General features: G+C 61.3%; 1 protein-coding gene across 2 annotated transcripts in view; it reads left to right on the top strand.

The window, feature by feature from the left end:
- The window catches only part of DAXX (death domain associated protein), a 33,354-nt gene extending 21,102 nt beyond the window's left edge, over positions 1-12,252 (top strand). Inside the window, exons 1-8 of one of the 2 annotated variants that reach the window (XM_030475350.1) lie at positions 629-971; positions 3,308-3,556; positions 5,253-6,066; positions 8,364-8,515; positions 9,833-10,068; positions 10,240-10,646; positions 10,739-11,178; positions 12,198-12,252. In XM_030475350.1, coding sequence (XP_030331210.1) covers positions 759-971; positions 3,308-3,556; positions 5,253-6,066; positions 8,364-8,515; positions 9,833-10,068; positions 10,240-10,646; positions 10,739-11,112 — 2,445 coding nt within the window. In that variant the 5' untranslated portion in view covers positions 629-758 and the 3' untranslated portion in view covers positions 11,113-11,178; positions 12,198-12,252. Of the gene's footprint in view, positions 1-628; positions 972-3,307; positions 3,557-5,252; positions 6,067-8,363; positions 8,516-9,832; positions 10,069-10,239; positions 10,647-10,738; positions 11,179-12,197 lie in introns of those variants that run through there. The other variant, XM_032919741.1, reaches the window with a different exon arrangement.
- Positions 12,253-13,238: the final 986 nt, after the last annotated feature.

Here is a 13,238-nt window from a genome sequence, read left to right as displayed (position 1 = left end):
ATGAAATGAGAAGAATTAAAACAGGATTTAAGAGAAGTGAAGAGGAAGTAAAAGAGAATGAATGAAATCAAGGAGAAATTAACGACATTTATGAGGAAGTAAAGAAATTTATGAGGAATTAACAAAATTAATGAAGAATTAACGACATTTATGAGGAATTAATGACATTTATGAGGAATTAACGAAATTTATGAGGAATTAATGAAATTTATGAAGAATTAACAAAACTAATGAAGAATTAACGACACTTCTGAGGAATTAATGAAATTTATGAGGAATTAACAACATTTACGAAGAATTAATGAAATTTATGAGGATGTAACAACGTTTATGAAGAATTAACAAAATTTATGAGGAATTAATGTCATTTTTGAGGAATTAACCCCCAAATCCCCCCCCGGGACGCTCCTCTCCCTTCCCCCACCCTCTTTTCCTTTGAAATATCTCATTTTTGGTGAAATCCTGCCTTAAAACTTGTGCTTTTTTGAACCTTCATTCACGCCTTTATCGCCAACGCGCCAGCAGGGGGCGCCCGTCGCCGCCCCCTCTCGGCCACCGTAGCGCTACAGGCCGCCGCCATTTTAACCGCCCGCCTCCGCGCCTGCGCGGTACCCGCTTGTCCGGCCACTCAGCCCTCAGCGGCGGGGCCGGCGCTGCCGGACCGGGCCCAGGCCCCATCCCCGGTCCCGGCTCCGGTTCCCGGTGCTCGCCGCGGTGCTGAGGACCGGGTGGTGGCGTTGGGGGGGGGTGAGACTAAAATGGCGGCGCCCTTCTCCCCGCCGTCTCCCGTACTCCCGTTGTCTGACGGCGGCTGGAATCCCCGGATGAAACGCCGCGCTCTGATTGGCTGCCCACGCCGGTTGTACGGTGTCATGGCGGCGCCCACAATCTCCGACGGAAGTAACTTCCGGTCTTGCGCAGTCGGCGGCGGCGGCGGCCGGTCGGTGCGGCGGCGCCGGAACGGGACCGAGGTGAGCGGCGGGAGGGGGCGGGGCCACCGGCGGGAGGGGGCGGGGCCGGGGGGGCGACCGGTAACGGGGGGGGGGGGGCCACCGGGAATAGGGGGAGACATTGGGAATGGGGCGGGGGGGCACCGGGAATGGGGCGGGGACACGGAGGGATCGGGGGGGGGGACAGGCCCGGGATAGGCCCCGGGGCCGGGGGGGGAGGGTTTGGGGGTGCGGGGAGGGGGGGTGGGGCTGGTAAATGGGGGGTGTTGGGGTGCAGAGCAAAGGGGAAGGAGGGGTTTGGGTGCTGGTGATGGGGGGGGCGGTTTGGGGGGCGATGGGGGGGTTTGGGGGTTCAGGATGGGTTTGGGGGGTGGATATTGGGGTTCAGTGGGGTTTGGGGTGCAGAGCCCATTGTAATGGGGGTTTTTGGGGTGCTGGGGTGTAGGTTTTGGGGTGCAGAGGCAATATTGGGGTGTAATGGAGGTGTTTGGGGGTTACACGTTAGTTTTGGGGTGCAAATAATGGGGTTCGGGTGGGTTTTGGGGTGTAGAGCCCAATATAATGAGGGGCTTGGGGTGTTGGGGTGCAGGTTTTGGGGTGCAGAGGCAATATTGGGGTGCAATTGGGGAGTTTGGGGGTTCAGGATGGGTTTGGGGTGTGGATAATGGGGTTCAGGTGGGGTTTTGGGGTGCAGAGACCATTATAATGGGTTATTTTGGGGTGCTGGTGGGTATTGGGGTGCAGGTTTTGGGGTGCAGGGCCAATACTGGGGTGCAATGGGGGGTATTTGGGGGTTCAGGATGGGTTTGGGGTGTCAGATTATGGGGTGCACAGGGAGTTTTGGGGTCCGGGGGGCTCTTTTGGGGTGCAGGGGGGCTATCTTGGGGCACAATGGGGCTGTTTTGGGGTCCAGGGGGGGTATTTCGGGGTTCAATGGGGCTATTTTGGGATCTGGGGGGTATTTTGGGGCGCAATGGGGCTATTTTGGGGTTCAGTGGGGCTATTTTGGGGTCCAGGGGGGCATTTTGGGGTTCAATGGGGCTATTTTGGGGTCGGGGGGGCTATTTTGGGGTTCAATGGGCCTATTTTGGGGTCCGGGGGGTATTTTGGGGTACAGTGGGCCTATTTTGGGGTCCGGGGGGGCATTTTGGGGTACAATGGGACTATTTTGGGTCCGGGGGGGCTATTTTGGGGTTCAATGGGACTATTTTGGGTCCGGGGGGGCTATTTTGGGGTTCAATGGGCTTATTTTAGGGTCCGGGGGGGCATTTTGGGGCTCAATGGGACTATTTTGGGGCACAACGGGGCTATTTCGGGGCTCAATGGGGCTATTTTGGGGTTCAATGGGGCTATTTTGGGGTCTGGGGGGGTATTTTGGGGCTCAATGGGGCTGTTTTGGGGTCCGGGGGGGCATTTTGGGGTGCAATGGGGCTATTTTGGGGTTCAATGGGGCTATTTTGGGGTCCAGGGGGCTATTTTTGGGTTCAATGGGGCTATTTTGGGGTCTGGGGGGGCATTTTGGGGTTCAATGGGGCAATTTGGGGTTCAAGGGGGCTATTTTGGGGTCCAGGGGGGTGATTTTGGGGTTCAATGGGGCTATTTTGGGGTTCAATGGGGCTATTTTGGGGTCTGGGGGCTATTTTGGGGCACAATGGGGCTATTTTGGGGTACAGGGGGGGTATTTCAGGGTTCAATGGGCCATTTTGGGGTCCAAGGGGATATTTTGGGGTGCAGGGGGGGTATTTTGGGGTCTGGGGGGGGTATTTTTGGGCTCAATGGGGCTATTTGGGGCTCAATGGGACTATTTTGGGGTTCAATGGGCCTATTTTGGGGTCTGGGGGGGCATTTTGGGGCACAATGGGGCTATTTTGGGGTTCAGTGGGGCTATTTTGGGGTGCAGGGGGATGATTTTGGGGCACAATGGGGCTATTTTGGGGTCCGGGGGGGCATTTTGGGGTTCAACGGGGCTGTTTTGGGGCTCAATGGGGCTGTTTTGGGGCTCAATGGGGCTGGTTTGGGGTTCAATGGGGCTATTTTGGGGCACAATGGGGCTGTTTTGGGGTTCAATGGGGCTATTTTGGGGTCCGGGGGGGCATTTTGGGGTTCAATGGGGCTGTTTTGGTGTTCAATGGGGCTATTTCGGGGCTCAATGGGGCTGTTTCGGGGTTCAATGGGGCTATTTTGGGGTCCGGGGGGGCATTTTGGGGTTCAATGGGGCTGTTTTGGGGCTCAATGGGACTATTTTGGGGCCGGGGGGGTATTTCGGGGTTCAATGGGGCTGTTTCGGGGTTCAATGGGGCTGTTTCGGGGCTCAATGGGGCTATTTTGGGGTCCTGACCCCCCCTTCCCCCCCCCAGGCTCCCCCGCGCGGCTCCGGGGGGGGGTGCCCGTGTCCTGGGGCGCCCCCGTTGCCCCCCCCCATGGCGGCCGCCCCCCCCGGCAGCGTCATCGTGTTGGACGACGAGGACGAGGGGCCCCCCCCCGGGCCCTCGGGGACCCCCCCCAGCAATGGGGAACCCCCCAGCGCCCCCCCGGGCCCCCCCCAGAGCGGGGGGGGGGGCAAAGGGGGGGGGCACAGGGCAGAGAATGAGCGGCTCTTCGGAGAGGTGAGGGGGGGGCGGGGGGGGCACTTCTTTGGGGGGCACCTTTTGGGGTGACACCTTTTGGGGGGCACCTTTTGGGTGTCATCTCTTGGGGGGCACCTCTTGGGGGGCACCTTTTGGGGTGTCACCTCTTTGGGTGTCATCTCTTGGGGTGGCACCTCTTGGGGTGTCATCTCCTTTGGTGGCACATTTTGGGGTGTCACCTCTTTGGGTGTCATCTCCTTGGTGGCACCTTTTGGGGTGTCACCTCTTGGGTGTCATCTCTTGGGTGTCACCTCCTTTTGGTGGCACCTTCTTTGGTGTCACCTCTTGGGTGTCATCTCTTGGGGTGTCATCTCCTTGGTGGCACCTTTTGGGGTGTCATCTCTTGGGGTGTCATCTCTTGGGGTGTCACCTCCCTTTGGTGGCAGCTCTTCGGGGTGTCATCTCCCTTGGTGGCACCTTTTGGGGTGTCACCTCTTTGGGTGTCATCTCTTGGGTGTCACCTCCTTTTGGTGACACCTTCTTTGGTGTCACCTCCTTGGGGTGTCACCTCCTTGGGGTGTCATCTCTTGTGTGTCATGTCTTTGGGGTGTCACCTCCCTTTGGTGGCACCTTTTGGGGTGTCACCTCTTGGGTTTCATCTCTTGGGGTGTCAGCTCTTGGGGCGTCACCAGAGCCGGAGCCTCCATCTCCCCTTTGCCACGTCCCTGTCACCTCGTCCCGGCTTCTCCCTGGGCCCCTGCGCCACCTCTTGTGTCCTCCTTGGGGTCTCCATCTCCTCTATGTTCTCCTTGGGGTCTCCATCTCCTCTATGTCCTCCTTGAGGTCTCCATCTCCTCTGTGTCCTCCTTGGGGTCTCCATCTCCTCTATGTTCTCCTTGGGGTCTCCATCCCCTCTGTGTCCTCTTTGAGGTCTCCATCCCGTCTATGTCCTCCTTGGGGTCTCCATCCCCTCTGTGTCCTCTTTGAGGTCTCCATCCCCTCTGTGTCCTCCTTGGGGTCTCCATCCCGTCTATGTCCTCCTTGGGGTCTCCATCTGCTCTATGTTCTCCTTGGGGTCTCCATCTGCTCTATGTTCTCCTTGAGGTCTCCATCTCCTCTATGTTCTCCTTGGGGTCTCCATCCCCTCTGTGTCCTCTTTGAGGTCTCCATCCCCTCTGTGTCCTCTTTGAGGTCTCCATCCCCTCTGTGTCCTCCTTGGTGTCTCCATCTCCCCATTCATCCCCTCTTACATCCTCCTTGGGGTCTCCATCCTCTCTATGTCCTCCTTGTGGTCTCCACCTCTTCTCCATCCCCTCTTATGTCCTCCTTGGGGTCTCCATCCCTTCTGTGTCCTCCTTGGTGTCTCCATCTCTTCTCCATCCCTTCCGTGTCCTCCTTGGTGTCTCCATCTCCCCATTCATCACCTCTTACATCCTCCTTCTCCATCCCCTCTATGTCAACTTTGGGGTCTCCATCCCTTCTCCATCTCCTTTATGTCCTTTTTGGGGTCTCCATCCCCTCTTATGTCTTCTTTGGTGTCTCCATCTCCCCATTCATCACCTCTTACATCCTCCTTGGTGTCTCCATCTCTTCTCCATCCCTTCCGTGTCCTCCTTGGTGCCTCCATCTCCCCATTCACCCCCTTTTACATCCTCCTTGTGGCCTCCACCCCTTCTGCGTCCTCTTTGGGGTCTCCCCCTTTATTCTCCCCTCACCCTTCTCACCCCATTTCCAGTTCCTGGAGCTCTGCACCCACCTGACCGAGGACCACCCGGAGGTCATCCCCTTCCTTTGCAGCCGCCACCAAAAGGCCACATCCAGCTTCTTGGCCTCGGCGGAGCTCCACAACGTGCTGAGCCGCTGCTTGAGCCGCGTGCGCCTGCGCCGCAACAAGGTCTACGTCTACATCAACGAGCTCTGCACCACCCTCAAAGCTCACACCCTGCGCCGCAAGTTACCCTTGGCCTCAGCACCCAGCACCCATCCTCACCCTCCTCCGGAACCTCCTCCGGAACCTCATCCAGAAGCCACCTCCTCAACAACGTCGTCTTCATCTCCCACCGGTTCCAAGCGGCAGATTCGCTACTTGGAGAACCTGCTACGGGTGTACACGGGGGAGATCCGGCGCCTGCAGGAGCGGGAGCTGGATTTGGCCGAGCTGGACAGCGAGGACTCGGCTTATCTCCAGGAAAGCCGCCTCAAGAGGAGGATGATGAGGATCTTCCAGCGGTTGTGCGAGCTGAAGCGTTGCAGCAGTTTGACGGGACGGGTGTTGGAGCAACGCATCCCCTATCGCGGTACCCGTTACCCCGAGGTGAACCGGCGCATCGAGCGCTTCATCAACCGCCCCGAGGTGTTCCCCGACTACAGCGACATCCTCAAGGTCATCCAAAAAGCCAACGGGCGCCACGGGTTGGGGTTGGCTCGGAAGCACATGGAGAACATGGCTCAAGATGCCTTCCGGGAGGTGGGCAACCGTCTGCAGGAGAGGAGGCACCTCGACCTGGTCTACAACTTCGGGAGTCACCTCACGGATCAGTATCGGCCTGGTGAGGGGGGGACGGGGGGGGTGGGGGAGGGTGATGGAGCTCATGGAGGGTGATGGAGCTCGTGGAGAGGTGGTGGAGATCACAAGGGGGTGATGGGGCTCATAGAGGGTGATGCAGCTCATGGAGGGTGATGGACATCACAGGGGAGTGATGGAGCTCATAGAAGGGTGATGGAGCTTATGGAAGGGTGATGGGGCTCATGGAGGGTGATGGAGCTCGTGGAGAGGTGGTGGAGATCACAAGGGGGTGATGGGGCTCATAGAGGGTGATGGAGCTCATGGAGGGTGATGGAGATCACAGGGGAGTGATGGAGCTCATAGAAGGGTGATGGGGTTCATGGAGGGTGGTGGAGCTCATAGAGACTAATGATGCTCATGGAGGGTGGTGGAGCTCATAGAAGGTGATGGAGCTCATAGGGGGTGATGGAGCTCATAGGGGGGTGATGGGGATCATGGAGGGTGATGGAGCTTATGGAAGGATGATGGAGATCACAAGGGGGTGATGAAGTTCATAGAGGGTAATGGGGCTTATGGAGGATGGTGGAGCTCATAGAAGGTGATGGAGCTCAATAGAAGGATGATGGAGCTCCTGGAGGGTGATGGGGCTCATGAAAGGATGATGGAGATCACAAGGGGGTGATGGGGCTCATAGAGGGTGATGGAGCTCACAAGGGGGTGATGGAAATCACAAGGGGGTGATGGAGGTCATAGAGGGCGATGGGGCTCATGGAGGGTGATGGAGGTCACAAGGGGGTGATGGAGCTCGAGGGGATGATGGAGCTCATGGAAGAGATCACAAGAGGCCAATGGAGATGGTGGAAGGATGATGGAGATCACAAGGGGGTGATGGAGCTCATAGAGGCTGGTGGAGCTCATAGAGGATGATGGAGATCCCAAGGGGGTGATGGGGCTCATGGAGAGTGATGGAGCTCATAGAAGGTGATGGAGCTCATAGAGAATGATGATGCTCATGGAGGGTGGTGGAGTTCATAGAAGGATGATGGAGCTCATGGGGGGTGATGGAGCTCATGGAGGATGATGGAGCTCGTAGAGGGTGATGGAGCTCATAGGGGCTGATGGATCTCAATAGGAGGGTGATGGAGCTCGTAGAGGGTGATGGAGCTCATAGAAGGTGATGGATCTTCTGGAAGGATGATGGAGATCACAAGGGGGCGATGGAGCCCATAGAAGATGATGGACCTTATGGAAGGATGATGAAGCCCATAGGGGGTGATGGAGCTCATAGAAGGTGATGGAGCTCAATAGGAGGGTGATGGAGCTCATAGGGGCTGATGGAGCTCATAGGGTGTGATGGAGCTCATGGAAGGGTGATGGAGCTCATAGAGGCTGGTGGAGCTCATGGAGGATGATGGAGATCCCAAGGGGGTGATGGAGCTCATGGAAGGTGATGGAGCTCATAGAAGGATGATGGGGCTCATAGAGGACAGTGGAGCTCATGGAGGGTGATGGAGCTCAAGGGGATGATGGAGCTCATGGAAGGGATCCCAAGAGGCCAGTGGAGATGGTGGAAGGGTGATGGAGATCACAAGAGGGTGATGGGGCTCATAGAAGGTGGTGGAGCTCATGGAGGGTGATGGGGCTCATGGAGGGTGATGGGGCTCATGGAAGGATGATGGGGATCATAGAGGACAGTGGAGCTCATGGAGGGTGATGGGGCTCATAGGGGGTGATGAAGCTCATGGAGGGTGATGGGGCTCATAGAAGGATGATGGAGCTCAAGGGGATGATGGAGCTCATGGAAGGGATCCCAAGAGGCCAATGGAGATGGTGGAAGGGTGATGGAGATCACAAGGGGGTGATGGAGCCCATAGAAGATGATGGACCTTATGGAAGGATGATGAAGCCCATAGGGGGTGATGGGGCTCATGGAAGGTGATGGAGATCATAGAGGCTGGTGGAGCTCATGGAGGATGATGGAGATCACAAGGGGGTGATGGAGCTCATGGAAGATGATGGAGCTCAAGGGGATGATGGAGCTCATGGAAGGGATCCCAAGAGGCCAGTGGAGATGGTGGAAGGGTGATGGAGATTACAAGGGTGTGATGGAGCCCATAGAAGATGATGGACCTTATGGAAGGACGATGAAGCCCATAGGGGGTGATGGAGCTCATGGAAGGTGATGGAGCTCATAGGGGATGATGGAGCTCATGGAGGATGATGGAGATCCCAAGGGGGTGCTGGAGCTCACAGAAGGTGCTGGAGCTCTTTGGGTGCCCATCCCCCCCGTGTAACCCCCCTGTGTGTGTGTGTGCCCCCCCCCCCCCCCCCCCCGGTCAGGCACGGACCCGGCGCTGGGGGACCCGGAGCTGGCGAAGCGGCTGCGCAGGAACCGCACGGTGGCGCTCACGCGCCTCGACCGGGTCATCGCCCACTTCGCGCAGCTGCAGGACGAGAGCGAGGAGGAGGAGCGCGGCCGGCGGCGGCGCAGGGTGAGCCGGGGGGCGGGGGGGGGCACCGGGGGGCGGGGTCACGGGGGGCGGGGTCACGGGGGGCACCCGGTGGGGGGAGCACCCGGGGGGCAGCCGGGGGGGGGGGAGGGGGGCACTCGGGGGGGGGAGGTCATGGGGGGGCACCCGGGGGGCGGGGGGAGCACCCGGGGGGGGGGGGTCATGGGGGGGCACCCGGGGGTAGGGGGGTACCCGGGGGGCGGGGTCACAGGGGGGCAGCCATGGGGCGGGGTCATGGGGGGGCACCCGGGGGGCAGGGGTGGCACCCATGGGAGGTGGTTATGGGGGGGCACCCAGGGGGTGGGGGGGCATCCAGGGGGGCACCCATGGGGGAGAGGGAGTACCCGGGGGGAGGGGGAGGCAGCCATGGGGCAGGGTCATGGGGGGGCACCCATGGGGCGGGGGGGCACCCGGGGGACGAGGTCATGGGGGGGCAGCCATGGGGCAGGGGGGGCACCCATGGGGCGGGGGGGGCAGCCATGGGGCAGGGGGCACCCAGGGGATGGGGTCATGGGGGGGCACCCGGGGGGCAGGGGGGGCACCCATGGGAGGTGGTTATGGGGGGGCAATCATGGGGCAGGGGGGGCACCCGGGGGGCGGGGTCACGGGGGTGCACCCAGGGGGCGGGGGGGGCACCCATGGGGCGGGGTCATGGGGGCACCCATGGGAGGTGGTTATGGGGGGGCACCCATGGGAGGTGGTTATGGGGGGGCAATCATGGGGCGGGGGGGCACCCGTGGGGCAGGAGGGCAGCCATGTGGCGGGGGGGCACCCGTGGAGCGGGGGGGGCACCCAGGGGGTGGGGAGGGCACCCATGGGAGGTGGTTATGGGGGGGTCTATGGGATGTGGTTATGGGGGGACACCCATGGGACGTGGTCATGGGGGGGGCACCCCATTGGGAGATGGTTATGGGGGGGTCTGTGGGATGTGGTTATGGGGGGGCACCCATGGGATGTGGTTATGGGGGGGTCTATGGGAAGTGGTTATGGGGGGGCACCCATGGGATGTGGTCATGGGGGGGAGACACTTAGGACATGATTATGGGGGGGGAACCCCATTAGGAGATAGTTATGGGGGGGTCTATGGGATGTGGTTATGGGGGGGTCTCTGGGAAGTGGTTATGGGGGGGCACCCCATTGGGAGATGGTTATGGGGGGCCTATGGGATGTGGTTATGGGGGGGCACCCATGGGATGTGGTCGGGGGGGGCACCCCATTGGGCGATGGTTATGGGGGGGTCTATGGGACATGGTCATGGGGGGGGGGGACAGGGCCCATATGAACCCCAATGTCCAACAGGGGAACCCAGGGAGGAGCCAAGCCCGGGAGGAAGAGGAGGAGGAAGAGACGGAGGAAGAGACGGACGAGGAGGAGGAGGAGGAGGAGGAGGAGGAGGAAGGCGACAGCTCCGACGGCTCCCATGGGAAGGCTGAGGAGGAGGAGGAGGAGGAGGAGGATGAAGCTGCCCCCTTGGAGCTCCAGAGCCCCCGTGGACGGAGGGAGGAGGATGAAGGTGGCACCTCCAAGGTGGATGTGACCCATGGGAAGGGCGAGGAGGAGGAGGAGGAGGAGGAAGGTGCCACCTCAAAGGGCAACGTCACCCATGGGAGAGTCAAGGAGGAAGATGAAGGTGGCACGTCCGGGGTTCGTGTCACCCATGGGAGAGTCAAGGAGGAAGATGAAGGTGGCACCTTGGAGCTCGGTGGCACCCATGGCCAAGCCAAGAGGGATGAAGGTGACACCTCCAAGGCCAATGTCACCTATGGAAGGCTCGAGGAAGAAGAAGGTGACACCTCCAAGGCCAACGTCACCCATGGCCAAGCCAAGAGGGATGAAGGTGCCACCTCCAAGGCCAACATCACCCATGGCCAAGCCAAGAGGGATGAAGGTGCCACCTTGGCGCTCGGTGGCACCCATGGGCATGAGGAGGAGGAGGAGGAGGAAGGTGCCACTTCCCAGGTCAATGTCACCCATGGCAGAGCCAAGGAGGAGGCTGAAGGTGCCACCTCCGAGGTCCCCGTCACCCATGGGCAGGCTCCGGGGGCACCCTCAGCCCTTGATGCCACCCATGGCCCAGCCGAGCAGGAGGAGGCCACCAGCGCCGCGGCACCAGGTCAGTAGCACCCATAAGTGGGGCACAATAACGGGGTGTCCCCCCCCCCCCCAACTTTGACCGTGTGTGTGTCCCCCCCCCCCCCAAAAAAGGTGCCCCCCCCATGGAGCTGAAGGCACCAGAGGAGCCCAAGGAGCCCGAGCTCTTCATGCTGGAGATCGAGACGTTGCCAATGGAACCCAATGAGACCCCCCCGAGCTCCCCCCCCGCCATGGGCGCATCGGAGGCCACCCCAAAAGGGGCTTCTCCAACTGCGCCCCCCCTCATTCCCTCCCCCCCCCTCCTCCCCCCCCCCCCGGCCTATTCCGGACCATTGGGGAAGGGCTCGGTGCCCCCCCCCCCGCTTTCCGCCTCCCCCTTTTCCTGCATCCCCCAGGGAAAAGGGGGTTCCCGCTGGAGAACGGGGGGGGGGGGGGGGCAGGGGGGGGGCCGCCATCAGCTCCACCAGTTGCAATGGGAGCGCTGAGGATGGGGGGGACCCCCCCGTGGTGCCCCACAAGCGGAGCCGCAGGGACCTGCCGGGGGGGGGCAGGTAGGGAGGGGGCTATGGGGGGGGGGTCTATAGGGGGGTATATGGGGGGGGTCTATAGGGGGGTATATGGGGGGGGGTCTATAGGGGGGTATATGGGGGGGGGTCTATAGGGTGGTATATGGGGGGGGGTCTATAGGGTGGTATATGGGGGGGGTGTCTATAGGGGGGTATATGGGGGGGGTCCATAGGGGGGTATATGAGGGGGGGGTCTATAGGGGGGTATATGGGGGGGGTCTATAGCGGGGTATATGGGGGGGGTCTATAGCGGGGTATATGGGGGGGGTCTATGGGGGGGTTGGAGGGTCTTAGAAGGGGTTTGGGGGCGTTTATGGGGGCTGTGGGGGGGGTCTATGGGCAGGTATTGGGGGTTCTGGGGGGGGTCTAAGGGGGTCTATGGGGGGCTGGAGATGGTGGGGGGGGGTCCTGGGGGGGTCTTAGATGGGGTTTGGAGGGTCCTGGGGGGGTCTAATGGGGTCTATGGGGGTGCTGGGGGGGTCTATGGGGGGGGCTGGAGGGTCCTAAGGGGGGTTTGGGGGGTCTATGGGCAGGTATCAAGGGTTCCAGGGGGGGCTGGGGGGGTCTATGGGGGGCTGAGGCTGCTTGGGGGGGGTCCTGGGGGGGTCTAGATGGGGTTTGGAGGGTCCTGGGGGGGTCTAAGGGGGTCTATGGGGGGCTGGGGGTGCTGGCGGGTCTATGAGGGGGGTCTATAGGGGGTCCATGGGGGGGTCTATAGGGGGTTGAGGGGTGTTAGGGAGGGTTTAAGGGGGTCTATGGGGGGGTTGGAGGGTCCTAATGAGGGTCTGGGGGGGTCTATGGGGTGCTGGGGGGGGTCCTGGGGGGGTCTAAGGGGGTCTATGGGGGGGGTTGAAGGATCCTAAGGGGGGTTTGGGGGTCTATGGGGGGTTCTATGGGGGTGCTGGGGGGGGGGGGTCTGAAGGTATCTCTAGGGGGGTCCTGGGGGGGGGGGTGTCTATGGGGGTAAATGGGGGGGGGGGTAACAGCGCTGTGCCCCCCCCCAGCCCCTGCATCGAGGTGCACAGCGTGGGCTCGGAGGATGAGGATGAGGAGGGGGCGGCGGGGGGCGGGGGGGGGGGGGGGGCCGGGGCGCTGCGGCCCCCCCGGAACAGCCCCCTCCCCGACTCCACCCGCGCCGACTCCCCCGGGGGGGACCTGGTGAGCAGCACCCAGGGGAGCCCCCGCCAGCGGCACCCCAAGGCCTGCAAGGTGAGGGGGGGTCTATAGGGGTCTATGGGTGAGTTTGGGGGGGGTCTGTGGGGGTTTGGGGGGGGTCTATGGGGGTTTGGGGGGGGTCTATGGGGGTTTGGGGGGGTCTGTGGGGGTCTGGGGGGGGTCTATGGGTGAGTTTGGGGGGGGTCTATGGGGGGTTTGGGGGGTCTATGGGGGTCTATGGGGGTTTGGGGGGGTCTATGGGGGTCTGGGGGGGTCTATGGGTGAGTTTGGGGGGGTCTATGGGGGTTTGGGGGGGTCTATGGGGGTCTGGAGGGGGTCTGTGGGGGTCTATAGGGGAGTTTGGGGGGGTCTATGGGGGTTTGGGGGGGTCTATGGGGGTCTGGAGGGGGTCTATGGGGGTCTATAGGGGAGTTTGGGGGGGTCTATGGGGGTTTGGGGGGGGTCTATGGGGGTCTGGAGGGGGTCTATGGGGGGGTCTGGAGGTGCTTAGGGGGGTCCTGAGGGGAATTGGGGGGGTCTTGGAGGGGTCTGGGTGAGTCTATAGGGGGTCTATGGGGGGTCTACAGGGGTTTGGGGGGGTCTGGGGGGTCTATGGGGAGTCTGGAGGGGTCTATAGGGGGTCTGGGGGGGTCTATGGGGAGGCTGGAGGGGTCTATAGGGGGTCTGGAGGGGGTCTATGGAGAGTCTGGAGGGGTCTATGGGGGGTCTATAGGGAGTCTGGGGGGGTCTATAGGGGTTTGGGGGGGTCTATGGGGGTCTGGTGGGTCTCTAGGAGGTTTATGGGGGGGTCTATAGGGGGTCTGTGGGGGTCTAGAGGGGCGGTGTGGGGTCTATGGGGGTCTGGGGGGGGTCTATGGGGAGGTTGGAGG

Source organism: Strigops habroptila, unplaced genomic scaffold (genome assembly GCF_004027225.2).
Source record: "Strigops habroptila isolate Jane unplaced genomic scaffold, bStrHab1.2.pri NW_022045635.1_ctg1, whole genome shotgun sequence".
Lineage (NCBI taxonomy): Eukaryota > Metazoa > Chordata > Aves > Psittaciformes > Psittacidae > Strigops > Strigops habroptila.
Note: the sequence above shows the minus strand (reverse complement) of the source record. Positions and strands in the feature narration are given on the sequence as shown.